This window comes from Triticum aestivum, chromosome 6B, assembly GCF_018294505.1.
Source record: "Triticum aestivum cultivar Chinese Spring chromosome 6B, IWGSC CS RefSeq v2.1, whole genome shotgun sequence".
Taxonomy (NCBI): Eukaryota; Viridiplantae; Streptophyta; class Magnoliopsida; order Poales; family Poaceae; genus Triticum; species Triticum aestivum.
In genome coordinates this window covers 17,460,996-17,476,187 of record NC_057810.1, presented here as the reverse complement: position 1 = coordinate 17,476,187, position 15,192 = coordinate 17,460,996, and the positions used below count along the sequence as shown (strand labels likewise).

Sequence of the window (15,192 nt, the reverse complement as noted above, 5' to 3'; positions counted from 1 at the left end):
AACAGAGAAGCCACGCGAGTCTTCGTTCATTCCCTCGCCGCCGCCGCCGCCGCCGCCGCCGCCGGCGAAATGCTCCGCTTCCGCAGCTGCATCCTCCTCACCCGTCTCCTCTCTTCTCCCACCGCCTCTCCCTCTCAAGGATCCTCTCTCCGCCGCCTCCTCGCCGCCGCCGCTGCCCCCCGCATTTCACCGAACCCTAGGTTCGCCGTCGAGGACTACCTCGTCTCCACCTGCTGCCTCAGCCGTGCCCAGGCACTCAAGGCCTACGCCAAGCTCTCCCACCTCAAGTCCCCCGCCAAGCCCGACGCCGTCCTCGCCTTCCTCGCCGGCCTCGGCCTCTCCGCCGCCGATGTGGCGGCCCTCGTCGCCAGGGACCCGCAGTTCCTCTGCGCCAAAGTGGAGACGACCCTGTCCCCCAATGTCGCGGGGCTCACCAGCATCGGCCTGTCAAATGCTGAGATCGCGCGACTCGTCTCGCTCGCCCCCGGCTACTTCCGCAACAGATCGGTCGTCTCCAAGCTAGAGTACTACCTGCCGCTCTTCGGTTCCACCGGCGACTTGTTCCGGGCGCTGAAATACGCCTACAGCTTGCTCGGCTCTGACCTCGAGAGGGTGGTCAAGCCCAATGTCAATCTCCTAGCAGAGTGCGGGCTAGGTGCTTGTGATATTGCCAAGCTCATCATCGGTGCGCCGAGGATGTTTAGCGCCAAACCAGGGCGCGTCCTGGCGATGGTTGCGTGCGCCGAAGGTATAGGTGTGCCCCATGGCTCTGGAATGTTCAGGCAAGCGCTGCATGCTGTCTCATACTTGAGCGAGGACAAGCTCGCTGCCAAAGTGGACTACTTGAAGAAGACATTTAGGTGGTCAGATACGGAGGTCCGCATTGCTGTGTTCAAGAGGCCGGTTGTGCTGAGGAGGTCAAAGGACACGCTGCAGCGCATGTCAGAGTTCCTTATCTCTGAGGTGGGGTTGGAACCAGCACGCATTGCTCACTTGCCGGTTATGCTCGGTCTTAGCCTGGAGGGCCGGCTCAGGCCCCGGTACTATGTTATGAGGTTTCTTAGGGAAAATGGATTGCTCAAGCGCAACCAAAGCTACTATACAATTGTTAAATGGACTGAGAAAGAGTTCTTGGACAAGTTCATATGCCCTCACAAGGACGCTGCACCATACCTTGCTGAAGACTATGCAAGCGCTTGCAGAGGGGAAGTGCCTGCGAGATTCATATTTGCATGAACCAAGAACAGGCTATGAAAATTGGTAACTGTGTGCGAAACAACAGAATTTACACTCGTCGTATTAAGCTGGTAATTCATGATTAGGTGTTCTTCTCATGATTGAAGTTTGGTTTTGTCGTGGCCAATGCTTGACGTAACTGATAACTTGATTTCTGCACCCCCAGTATGTTGATTTTGTCATTTTGTAGAGAAGAAAGCTTGATGTGATTGATCTATTTTCATGTTAAATTTATCTAGCATGTTCAGTTTTCATTTCATCGTCTTTTTTGTTGTGTTATATGCCAGTTAGTACTGAAGTTGCAGTTCATTGTTTAGTATTCTGATTATGCTTAGAAAATATATTTATATTATGCCGCCATCTGCTCTTCGGCGGGTAATGCACCATTACAGCCTGGAGAGCCCGCTCAGACGCTGATTCTATCTATGGTATAAAGTTTCTTAAGGCAAATGGATCACTAGGTGAGGGAGAAGGTATTTGTTGATAGCCTTACAAGGAAGCTCCCTTGTAAGGCTGAGCTACTATAGCAGAATAGTGGTGAGGGAGAAGGTATTTGTTGGTAGCCTTACAAGGAAGCTGCCTCGCCCTGCTGAATACTATGCTGCCGCTTGCGGAAGGCAATTGTGCACTAGATTCAGATTTGCCTGATTAAAGAACAATGTACTAAATTTCAAAAGTAGCCAGTGAGTTCTTTTTCTCCTGACTAAAAGTTTGATCTCTTAACATGTTGGTATACTTTTGCAATATTTGTCTGAAGCTGAGTATTCATTTATATAGAAAGTAAGAGATGTTGGTATCTTGGGTATTACTTCCATAGCTTGTCCTGCCTTGCATCTGTGTCCTCTAGCACAAAAGGAAGCTGTCAAATGAATTAGAGCAGTTGTCAGCTAGCGATTCATCTGTTGCCCTGCCAAAAAATCAGTTTAACAAGTGAATATATTATGCATAGTTTATACTTGTTGTCTTCATTGGTTGGCATCAAGGATCAGGCCATAGTGGTGAGAATAACTGGCCACCCTATTAGATGCGGCAGATATGATAAGAGGGAATACCAGGGGTTGGTTTGGTTGGCATGGCCCAAATTGTTACCAGGTAAAAATGAATTGAAATATTCTGCTCATAATTTATACTTCCATTTTGTTTGTTTACCTCATTGGGTTTGGTCGGTGTGCTTTATGCTTTGATTTGGAATGTGGCATCTACAATATGTTAGGTGGCATTGTGGTGTCGATATGAAGAGTGAAAGAATGCTTTACCACTTGGTACTGTTTCTGACATAAATGTTTGTAATTGGTCACTACTTTAGTAGAACCGTGTAGCTGATAAACATGCATTATGCTATTAATATACTCAATCCCGTACAGAGTTTAGTGTCCCATTTTGTAATCTTAGTTAGACAGTGATATTCTTAAATGTGTTAACTTATTGTTGTGAATGATTTTATTATGTAATCTAAATATCTGATTATGCTTAGGTGCCATCTGCACATAATATTGTTTCTGTTGTCACTATTTTTCTTCAAGTATCTTAGGTGGCATCTGCACATAATATTCAGACAGGCTCTGTAAGTACTTTTCCTTCTGGTATCTGTTGTGTATTATCTTTTGTGCTCCCTGCATAATATATACAACCTTCTATTAGTATTGTTCCTTCAGGGCTAATGATATCTCTTTGCATTTGCACGTGTGTTAGCTAATGCCTTGGCTGAATTGATTTTTCATCTGAAAACTGTATTGGAGGGCCGCAACACTTGATTTTGTTTTACCTATAACCAAGTATCAACTTAGAAGTTATTCGGTGAACCTTAGAGCAATGTGCGAAATCATATTGTCAAATGAAATCTCACATAGCCTTCGTTCGAGCTATGCTGCATGGTGATGGGAGGGTTGCTGGTCCGCGACATTTTTCGTTGTCAGATAGTGGTGTTAGCAGAGTGTATTGATAGTTTAACAGACAATACAGTGAAGGTCAGAGCTTCAACTACGAGTTATTGTAGAACATTCTCATGGTATGATGTGCGCTTCGTCGATAGCTTGCAGTTCCCACTTATGCAAGTTGATCAGATTTTGTCGATAAAGCTGATTTTTCCTGAGCTTATAATCCTTGCTCTGTCAAGCAAAGCATCTTATTGAATTTAAGCAGTCCCCACTTATGCAAGTTGATCAGATTTTGTCGATAAAGCTGATTTTTCCTGAGCTTATAATCCTTGCTCTGTCAAGCAAAGCATCTTATTGAATTTAAGCCTTGCATTGCTATATTTGAGACTTCTGCCTTGAACTGTTTTTTTGCTATCAGCTGAGCAAACTGTGACATTTTCTGAACAAGATGCGCCCCCCCCCCCCCCCCCCCCCCCCCCCTGCGCGGTTCTTGGCTTCAATTTGGCAGAGGACCAAGATGATAATAGTAGTACCATGCTATCCGAAGGCAGCCGCGTCTACCAAGCTTCATACACTACCTAAGTTCCCTTCTATTCTGTTATAATACAAAGGACAATATGTTCAGCACTTGGTACGGCAGTGGCCGTTTCATAAACTGGTTGTGGAAAATGGATATATCTTTCCTGGAAAAGAAAATTAGGTAAGTGAATTTTGGTAGGGCATTGGCAGTAAAAAATGGGTATCTTGCCTGAATTTTTTTCAATGCGTGGATTAGATAGCTTGCAAGGAAGCCTTTTAAAAAAAGTCTTCAGGTCAATGACTACTGAAGTATGAATTTGTACTTGTGACATTTTACTGAAATCTTGAATTCGCTGTTTACATTTAGACATTTGTACTGAAATGCTCTTTAGGATTCTGTGGGGTGCCAACCATCATCACATATTATATGAGAGAATCTGCGGAGCTGAGCACATTTAGATGGCGGTACTGAGCTTTGAATTGCGATTCAAAGGCATGTTTGAATGTTGTATTTGGATTGCGATTCAAAGGCTTCTTTGGATGTTTTAGTTCCACATCTTTGAAATATGTGTACGTTTGTCATCCCACCGTATCATGCTAATTTCACATCTTTGATATGTTAAGGGTTGGACGCGCTTTGTTACGCCGTTGGTGTTGTTGAGTTTTCATAATGTTTTTAACTTCATCTGTTTCAAAGTATAAGGTGTATCCTTTTTGGAAAAGTCAAAGCTCTTTATGTTTAACCAAATTCGTAGAGAAGTATATCAATACCCACAATATTAAATCGGTATCATTAGATTCATTGTACATTGATTTTTTTATATTTTTATTTATTTTTGGCTCTGAAGTTGGTCAAAGTAAAGAAATTTAACTACTAAAAAAACTAACGCATCTTATATTTTGAAACCTAGGGAATATTTGGTTTGGCGAGTGGGAGAGATGATGGAGTTTCTTTCTTTTTCTTTATAATAATGCGGTGTTTTGGTGGGCTTTTCGCCGTGTGATTATGCCTTATCTACTAATCAACCTATATTTATGTGAGAAAATTTTCTGCTTCAGTGCATCACACGCTTTGGCCAATACATTGTATCTATCATTAAATAGATGAGAGGTTCATCTTCCAAGAAATAGATGAGCGTGTACAAAAGCAGCTGATACAAAATCAAGGAAGAAGACCAGTGGAGGAAAATAGCATAAGATTTGCATCTAAGTCATCACTAGCAATTGTTATGAGATACGGTTTTGCTTGCAAATTAAAAACTACAACGCCTTTGGTCCACTATTTGCACATGATAAAGCTCCCTACAAAATGCCTATGATTTCCCCCAAAGTTGAATCATTCTTCTTCTAGATATATTTGGTAAATTATCTATTTCTTGGAAGGTATTTATAATAACATATCGGCAGATTAAACAAGAAGCAATTGGTGCCGGGTACAATAATTGTTTGAGGCCGACAAATATATCAAATCATGTATTTTCACTATTAACTCCACAGGATTATCTAATGATATATGCAAATGCGAGGGTTACCCTGTAGTTTTTTTAATTATGACGAATAATTTTTTGTACTTGATGAACAAATTTTAAAGTCGATAAATTTTTTTTGAACTTGATGAGCAGAATTTGTATTCAAGGACATTTTTTTGGTAAAATAGACGAACAATTTTGAATTTGATGGATATGTTTTTTAAATCAATGAACAAATTTGGAATTTGATGAACATCTTTTAAATTCGATAAATAAATTTTGAATTTGATGAACATTTTTTTAATCTGATAATTATTTTTTGAATTCGATGATTTTTTTTGAATTATTGACCATTTTTTACATTGATCAACATTTTTTGAATTCGAGGAACAAATGTTCATGAACTTGAAAAGAAAAATCGCAAATAAGTCAAAGTTAAAAAAGTGTGGAATTTTTAAAATGTCATCAATTTAAAAAGTGTTCACAAATTTGTAAAACATGTACCAGAACTTTAAAAATGTTCATGATTTTAAAAAATGTTCATGTATTTGAATAATGTTCATGATTTCAAAAATTGTTCATGATTTCAAGAAATGTTCATGAAATAAAGATTTTTCGAAATTTAAAATGAATAAAAAATAAAAAAAGAATGTAAAATGACAACAAGGAAGAAGAAATAAGAAGAAAAGGAAAAAAGAAAAGATAGAAAGAATCGAAAGGACAAAACTGGTTCAGGGAAGGTTCTATAACATTCCCAAAATCGGAGGGGAAGAAATCCGTTAATGGTCTGGCCCGCAGGAGGATCAAGGTTGGAGGGGTACGCGCTATTTCGCATGGGCGCGCCCTCCACGCCAAATAGGAAACACGAAAGCCATGGATATATGTGGCCATGGGATACCCGGCCCGACCGGCCTAACCCGACCCGGCCCGAAAAAGCCCGGCCCGACCTGACCCGGCCTGGTCTTACCTATGGGGCAGGCCTAGGCCTAGGTTTTGAGCCCAAAGGTCGGGCCGGGCTGGGCCTAGGCCTGCCATATTTGTGATTTTGCGAAGAGGCCTGGCCCAAGGCTTGAGGCCCGGTGGGCTTTTCCTGAAGGAAATATGCCCTTGAGGCAATAATAAAGTTATTATTTGTTTCCTCATATCATGATAAATGTTTATTATTCATGCTAGAATTGTATTAAACGAAAACATAATACATGTGTGAATACATAGACAAACATAGTGTCACTAGTATGCCTCTACTTGACTAGCTCGTTAATCGAAGATGGTTGAGTTTCCTAGCCATGGACATGAGTTGTCATTTGATTAACGGGATCACATCATTAGGAGAATGATGTGATTGACTTGACCCATTCCGTTAGCTTAGCACTTGATCGTTTAGTATGTTGCTATTGTTTTGTTCATGTCTTATACATGTTCCTATGACTATGAGATTATGCAACTCCCGTTTCCCGGAGGAACACTTTGTGTGCTACCAAACGTCACAACGTAACTGGGTGATTATAAAGGTGCTCTATAGGTGTCTTCAAAGGTACATGTTGAGTTAGCGTATTTCGAGATTAGGATTTGTCACTTCGATTGTCGGAGAGGTATCTCTGGGCCCTCTCGGTAATGCACATTACTATAAGCCTTGCAAGCAATGTGACTAATGAGTTAGTTGCGGGATGATGCATTACATAACGAGTAAAGAGACTTGCCGGTAACGAGATTGAACTAGGTATTGAGATACCGACGATCGAATCTCGGGCAAGTAACATACCGATGACAAAGGGAACAACGTATGTTGTTATGCGGTTTGACCGATAAAGATCTTCGTAGAATATGTGGGAGCCAATATGAGCATCCAGGTTCCGCTATTGGTTATTGACCGAAGACGTGTCTCGGTCATGTCTACATAGTTCTCGAACCCATAGGGTCCGCATGCTTAAAGTTTGGTGACGATCGGTATTATGAGTTTTTGTGTTTTGATGTACCGAAGGTAGTTCAGAGTCCAGGATATGATCATAGACATGACGAAGAGTCTCGAAATGGTCGAGACGTAAAGATTGATATATTGGATGACTATGTTCGGACACCGGAAGTGTTTCAGACATTTACCGGAGTACCGGGGGGTTACCGGAACCCCCCGGGGAGTATATTGGGCCTAATGGGCCTTAGTGGGAGAAGAGGAGGGGCGGCCAGGGCAGCCGCGCGCCCCCTCCCCCTCGAGTCCGAATTGGACAAGGAGGGGGGGCGCCCCCCCTTTTTCCTTCTCCTCCTCTCTCCCTTCCTTCCCTTATCCTACTCCAACAAGGAAAGGAGGAGTCCTACTCTCGGTGGGAGTAGGACTCCCCCTTGGCGCGCCCTCCTTGGCTGGCCGCCTATCCACCCTTGCTCCTTTATATACGGGGCCAGGGGGGCACCTCTAGACACAAATTGATCTGTTGATCTCTCCCAGCCGTGTGCGGTGCCCCCCTCCACCATATTCCACCTCGGTCATATCGTAGCGGTGCTTAGGCGAAGCCCTGCGTTGGTAGCAACATCATCACCGTCATCACGCCGTCGTGCTTCGGAACTCTCCCGTGAAGCTCTGCTGGATTGGAGTTCGTGGGACGTCATCGAGCTGAACGTGTGTTGAACTCGGAGGTGCCGTACGTTCGGTACTTGGATCGGTCGGATCGTGAAGACGTACGACTACATCAACTGCGTTGTTCTAATGCTTCCGCTTTCGGTCTACGAGGGTATGTGGACAACACTCTCCCCTCTCGTTGCTATGCATCACCATGATCTTGCGTGTGCGTAGGATTTTGTTTTGAAATTACTACGTTCCCCAACAGTGGCATCCGAGCCAGGTTTATGCATAGATGTTATATGCACGAGTAGAACACAAGTGAGTTGTGGGCGATACAAGTCATACTGCTTACCAGCATGTCATACTTTGGTTCGGCGGTATTGTTGGATGAAGCGGCCCGGACCGACATTACGAGTATGCTTACGCGAGACTGGTTCTACCGACATGCTTTGCACACAGGTGGCTGACGGGTGTCAGTTTCTCCAACTTCAGTTGAACCGAGTGTGACCACGCCCGGTCCTTGAGAAGGTTAAAACCACACTAACTTGGCGAACTATCATTGTGGTTTTGATGCGTAGGTAAGAACGGTTGTTTCTCAGCCCGTAGCAGCCACGTAAATCTTGCAAAAACAAAGTAGAGGATGTCTAACTTGTTTTTGCAAGGCATGTTGTGATGTGATATGGTCAAAGCATGATGCTATATTTTATTGTATGAGATGATCATGTCTTGTAACCGAGTCATCGGCAACTGGCAGGAGCCATATGGTTGTCGCTTTATTGTATGCAATGCAATCGCCCTGTAATTGCTTTACTTTATCACTAAGTGGTAGCGATAGTCGTAGAAGCAGTAGTTAGCGAAACGACAATGATGCTACGATGGAGATCAAGGTGTCGCGCCGGTGACGATGGTGATCATGACGGTGCTTTGGAGATGGAGATCACAAGCACAAGATGATGATGGCCATATCATATCACTTATATTGATTGCATGTAATGTTTATCCTTTATGCATCTTATTTTGCTTTGATTGATGGTAGCATTATAAGATGATCTCTCACTAAATTTCAAGATAAAAGTGTTCTCCCCGAGTATGCACCATTGCCAAAGTTCGTCGTGCCGAGACACCACGTGATGATCGGGTGTGATAAGCTCTACGTTCATCTACAATGGTGCAAGCCAGTTTTGCACACGCAGAATACTCGGGTTAAACTTGACGAGCCTAGCATATGCAGATATGGCCTTGGAACACTGAGACCGAAAGGTCGAGCGTGAATCATATAGTAGATATGATCAACATAGTGATGTTCACCATTGAAAGCTACTCCATCTCACGTGATGATCGGACATGGTTTAGTTGATTTGGATCACGTGATCACTTAGATGATTAGAGGGATGTCTATCTATGTGGGAGTTCTTAAGTAATATGATTAATTGAACTTAAATTTATCATGAACTTAGTACCTGATAGTATTTTGCTTGTCTATGTTGTTGTAGATAGATGACCCGTGCTGTTGTTCCATTGAATTTTAATGCGTTCCTTGAGAAAGCAAAGTTGAAAGATGATGGTAGCAATTACACGGACTGGGTCCATAACTTGAGGATTATCCTCATTGCTGCACAAAAGAATTATGTCCTGAAAGCACCGCTGGGTGCCAGTCCTGCTGCAGATGCAACTGACAATGTTAAGAACGTCTGGCAGAGCAAAGCTAATGACTACTCGATAGTTTAGTGTGCCATGCTTTACGGCTTAGAACCGGGACTTACAATGACGTTTTGAACGTCATGGAGCATACGAGATGTTCCAGGAATTGAAGTTAATATTTCAAGCAAATGCCCGGATTGAGAGATATGAAGTCTCCAATAAGTTCTACAGCTGCAAGATGGAGGAGAATAGTTCTGTCAGTGAACATATACTCAAAATGTCTGGGTATAACAATCACTTGATTCAACTGGGAGTTAATCTTCTAGATGACAGTGTCATTGATAGAATTCTTCAATCACTGCCACCAAGCTATAAGAGCTTTGTGATGAACTATAATATGCAAGGGATGGATAAGACAATTCCCGAGCTCTTCGCAATGCTAAAGGCTGCAGAGGTAGAAATCAAGAAGGAGCATCAAGTGTTAATGGTCAACAAGACCATCAGTTTCAAGAAAAAAGGTAAAGGGAAGAAGAAGGGGAACTTCAAGAAGAACGGCAAACAAGTTGCTGCTGAAGAGAAGAAACCCAAGTCTGGACCTAAGCCTGAGACTGAGTGCTTCTACTGCAAGCAGACTAGTCACTAGAAGCGGAACTGCCCCAAGTATTTGGTGGATAAGAAGGATGGCAAGGTGAACAAATGTATATGTGATATATATGTTATTGATATGTACCTTACATGAGCTCACAGTAGCACCTGGGTATTTGATACTGGTTCTGTTGCTAATATTTGCAACTCGAAACAGGGACTACGGATTAAGTGAAGACTGGCTAAGGACGAGGTGACGATGCGCGTGGGAAATGGTTACAAAGTCGATGTGATCGCCGTCGGCACGCTACCTCTACATCTACCTTCGGGATTAGTTTTAGACCTAAATAATTGTTATTTGGTGCCAACGTTGAGCATGAACATTATATCTGGATCTTGTTTGATGTGAGATGGTTATTCATTTAAATCTGAGAATAATGATTGTTCAATTTATATGAGTAACATATTTTATGGTCATGCACCCTTGAAGAGTGGTCTATTTTTATTGAATCTCGATAGTAGTGATACACATATTCATAATGTTGAAGCCAAAAGATGCAGAGTTGATAATGATAGTGCAACTTATTTGTGGCACTGCCGTTTGGGTCATATTGGTGTAAAGCGCATGAAGAAACTCCATACTGATGGACTTTTGGAATCACTTAATTATGAATCACTTGGTACTTGCGAACCATGCCTTATGGGCAAGATGACTAAAACACCGTTCTCCGGGACAATGGAGCGAGCAACAGATTTGTTGGAGATCATACATACTGATGTATGTGGTCTGATGAATATTGAGGCTCGCGGCGGGTATCGTTATCATCTCACCTTCACAGATGATTAGAGCAGATATGGGCATATCTACTTAATGAAACATAAGTCTGAAACATTTGAAAAGTTCAAAGAATTTCAGAGTGAAGTGGAAAATCATCGTAACAAGAAAATAAAGTTTCTACGATCTGATCGTGGAGGAGAATATTTGAGTTACGAATTTGGTCTACATTTGAAACAATGCAGAATAGTTTCACAACTCACGCCACCCGGAACGCCACAGCGTAATGGTGTGTCCGAACGTCGTAATCGTACTTTACTAGATATGGTGCGATCTATGATGTCTCTTATTGATTTACTGCTATCGTTTTGGGGTTATGCTTTAGAGACGGTTGCATTCACGTTAAATAGGACACCATCGAAATCCGTTGAGACGATGCCTTGTGAACTGTGGTTTGGCAAGAAACCAAAGTTGTTGTTTCTTAAAGTTTGGGGCTGCGATGCTTATGTGAAAAAACTTCAACCTGATAAGCTAGAACCCAAATCGGAGAAATGTGTCTTCATAGGATACCCAAAGGAAACTGTTGGGTACACCTTCTATCACAGATCTGAAGGCAAGACATTCGTTGCTAAGAATGGATCCTTTCTAGAGAAGGAGTTTCTCTCGAAAGAAGTGAGTGGGAGGAAAGTAGAACTTGATGAGGTAACTGTACCTGCTCCCTTATTTTAAAGTAGTTCATCACCAAAATCTATTTCTATGACTCCTACACCAATTAGTGAGGAAGCTAATGATGATGATCATATAACTTCATATCAAGTTACTACCGAATCTCGTAGGTCAACCAGAGTAAGATCCGCACCAGAGTGGTATAGTAATCCTATTCTGGAGGTCATGTTACTTGACCAAGGTGAACCTGCGAACTATCACTACTAGGGAAAAGCCTATACACAGAGGTATAGCAGTAGCGCCGGTTAAAATAGGGCGCTATTGCTAATTTGTAGTAGTGCGTTCGTGAGAAACGCGCTGTAGCTTAAACTATAGCAGTAGCGCGTGCGCTACCACTATAATTTCCACCATGTTGTCGGTAGGCTAGGAGTAGTAGTAGCGATTCTGAGGAAAGCGCGCTACCACTATACTCATTGTTGCAGCACGTTTCCTGCGTACAGCGCTACTGCTAAGAAAGAAAAGAAAAATAAAAAAATAGAAAAATAAATGAAAATGATAGAAGTAGGAAACAGAGAAATGAAAAAAAAGAAAATGTAAGGATAAACAAAAGAAATTACTGCTTCCTATAGCAGCAGCGTGTTTTTATAAAACGCGTTATAGCTAACTTAGCTATAGCGCTTTTACGAAACAGCGCTACTGCTAGTTCGACTTAACCACACGCGGGCTCAAAATTTTGCTAAGTCCTCTCCTTTCCCCCCACTCCTCCCGGCCCTGTTTCCCCAACTCCTCTGTCGCTGCCGCCCGAGCCTGCCCTCACCGCCGCCGCCCGCCCTCAACCTCAGCGCCGCCGCCCGCCGCCGCTCTCGACCTCACCGTCGCCGCCCTCGACCTCACCGCCGCCGCCCTCGACCTCACCGCCGCCGCCCGAGCCCGCCCAGCACCGCCGCCTCCCGGTCCCGAGCCCGCCCTTGCCGCCCCTACCTCTCCATCGCCGAGCACCTCCCCGCCACCGTCTCTCCCCTCTCTATAAGCCCCCCACCCCTCCCCCACCCCCTTTCTCTCTTCTTAGTTAGTACTAGATGTTTTTTAGTAGTAGTAGATGTTAATTTAGGGTTCATAGATAATTATTTTTAGTAGTTGAACTAGTTTAGTTTTAATTGAACTAGTTTAGTTTTAGTTGAACTAGTTTAGTTTTAGTTGAACTAGTTTAGTAAGTAAATTAATAAACTAGTTGAATTAATAGAACTAATGTATTTTTAGTAAGTAAATTAGTAAACTAGTTGAACTAGTTTAGTTTTAGTTGAACTAGTTTAGTAAGTAAATTAATATAACTAGTTGAACTACTTTATTTTTAGAAAGAACTAGTTTTTTTTTCTATTTATAGTAAGTTTATATTTAGTAAGAACTAGTTGAACATGTCATATTTGTTGTTATTTTGTGTGGCTCATATAGGATATGTGGTTGCCCAAGTGGCCGGTCATGTTCAGGTTACACCTCCGAGTGGCCTATGTTTTGCCGGAGTGTTGATTAATTTCCGTTCCGGCAAATTTCAAGCGCTCGATATGTCCTTTTTTAGCAAAGGTCATGCCGGATTTTTCCGTGAATTCTGGCATGACTTGTGCTAGAATATGTAGGAAATATCGAGTGGCCTGGATTTTCTCAAAAAATAATGATCTAATTTAGGTTTTTTAGTACATATATTTAATTATACAAGTTTAATCTTTGAATTATGAACGTAGGAAATGTCGTACTCGGACGACGACAGTCTCCCGGGGGAGTGCAGCTGGTGCCACGACGATCAAGGTATGTGCGACAGGTTCGTTGAGCTGGACAAAGATCGACGCTTCAGCATTACGCTCGAGGAGACCTTCGATGTTGAAACGGTACGCAACAACGACAAGTGTTTTTTCGTAATTAAGCATGACTTCAACTATTTCAACGTCTAATTTTCATCTTTTACAATTCGACTAGCTTATCCCATGCCATGCAAGACGCTATGTCTTAGAGAGGATGGGTTTTGAAGACCATGAAAATTTTGAAACAAAGAAAATACACCTAAGGACCCATCATGATATGGATTTTGAAGTAAATCTGTGCAATGCTCAGAGCGTAACCCATTTTGGTTGCCAAAATTGGGAAGCACTTTGCAAAATGTATGGTTTTTATGAGGATATGATTGTCACCATGGTTCTTGGTGATCCTGACTCGTGCAAGACAATATGGACATTTGGATCCTTGTTGATACGCTTCCGATTCTACCGCTATGTGAGTTTCTCAAACATAGTTATTAACTAATTTATATTGTTTATTTCAAAATAGTTGATAACTTATTTCCATTGACAGCTTATTTTGATTCTTCAAAGACTGTGCGGAAGATGGTAGACAAAACCCACTACACCGATGGCTCCGAATTAACTTATAAGGAGAAAAATCATCTGATCGCATTTTGTACTCTTCTTGAGGATTACAATACCTATTATCTAACTCCTCCAAATTATGGTGAATACGTGCCACTAGTGCACGTGTTGAACCACGATAACTTCTATGGAGATACCCTGGTATGATTTTTTACTATTACGACCTCCGTGCATCTTTTGCATACTTCTAAAACTAGTACATCATTGCTAACTACGAAGTTATTACTATGTTTTTCAACAGAAACTCCCGATGGATTGTGTGCCTCATCTGATGTATCAGAATGGTCACCTTACAGTTTTGAACATACTGTCAGGTAAATCTAGGGAGCTCACCTGTGCATATCGGATTTCTAAAACTGGTGAACACATGCTCATCAAAGAATGGAAAAAATGTTTGGACATTTGCAAGGAGGTTCTTGGAAGTAACATTCAGCGAAAGTCAAGAATTGGAGACAGGATAATCTCCATTCTCCATAATGGAGAGTCAGGGGCTATCTTGTTTTTTGCTATTTTACCTTAGAAAATGTAGTAGGTCCTAAGAGAATGTAGTAGGTCCTATGAGGTACAATATGTTTATTATGTGGTACAATGTGTTAAAGTTGATGATGAGGAGTACTTGTGATTACGACTAGTGACCAATTTGTTATGTGATGTCATTGATGAAAACGATGATCTTGAGGATGTGTTATATAAATGACGTATTATGATGATAAGTTGTTAATGATATGATGATGATGATGATGATATTATTATATCATTGGGTGAAAGAACCGCGGATTCCTCTCATATTATCTTGGGGTGCCTTGGGCATCCCCAAGCTTGAGCTTTTGTGTCTCCTTAATTCCTCTCATATCATGGTTTCTCTTTTTATCAAAAGCTTCATCCACAGCAAACTCAACAAGAACTCGTGAGATAGGTTAGTATAAACCAATGCAAAACCTTATCATCTCTACTGTAACAAATCACTAAGATTATTATTCAACATTGAATACTAAATGTCTCTGCATATTTAATACTCCTATCCTCAAATAGAATCATTAAACAAGCAAACATATGCAAACAATGCAAACATAACAGCAATCTGCCAAAACAGTACAGTCTATAAAGAATGCAAGATTCATCATACTTCCCTAACTCCAAAAATTATAAGAAAAATACTACGCTGTAAAAGATTTATCATAGCTCATTATGCAAAAATATTCAACATTATATCACTCTCTGACTTTTCTAGGGAAATTTTGCAACAGCGGTAAACTTTCTGTTTTCAAACAGCAGCATGCATACTTGCAAAATAAGCATGGTAAAGGCTATCCTTGACATTTTTATTGAAACTAAACAGTCAAAACATTAATCTAAATAACAGAAAGAAAATACTAACAAAAGAAAATGACACTCCAAGCAAAACACATAGCATGTGGTGAATAAAAATATAGCTCCAAATAAAAATATAACA

General features: G+C 41.7%; 1 protein-coding gene across 1 annotated transcript; it reads left to right on the top strand.

The window, feature by feature from the left end:
• Nucleotides 1–10: 10 nt before the first annotated feature.
• Nucleotides 11–1,453, top strand: LOC123133165 (uncharacterized). The gene has a single exon (XM_044552704.1). It carries the CDS (start codon nt 70–72, stop codon nt 1,234–1,236), a length of 1,167 nt encoding a protein of 388 aa, XP_044408639.1. The 5' UTR covers nt 11–69; the 3' UTR covers nt 1,237–1,453.
• Nucleotides 1,454–15,192: the final 13,739 nt, after the last annotated feature.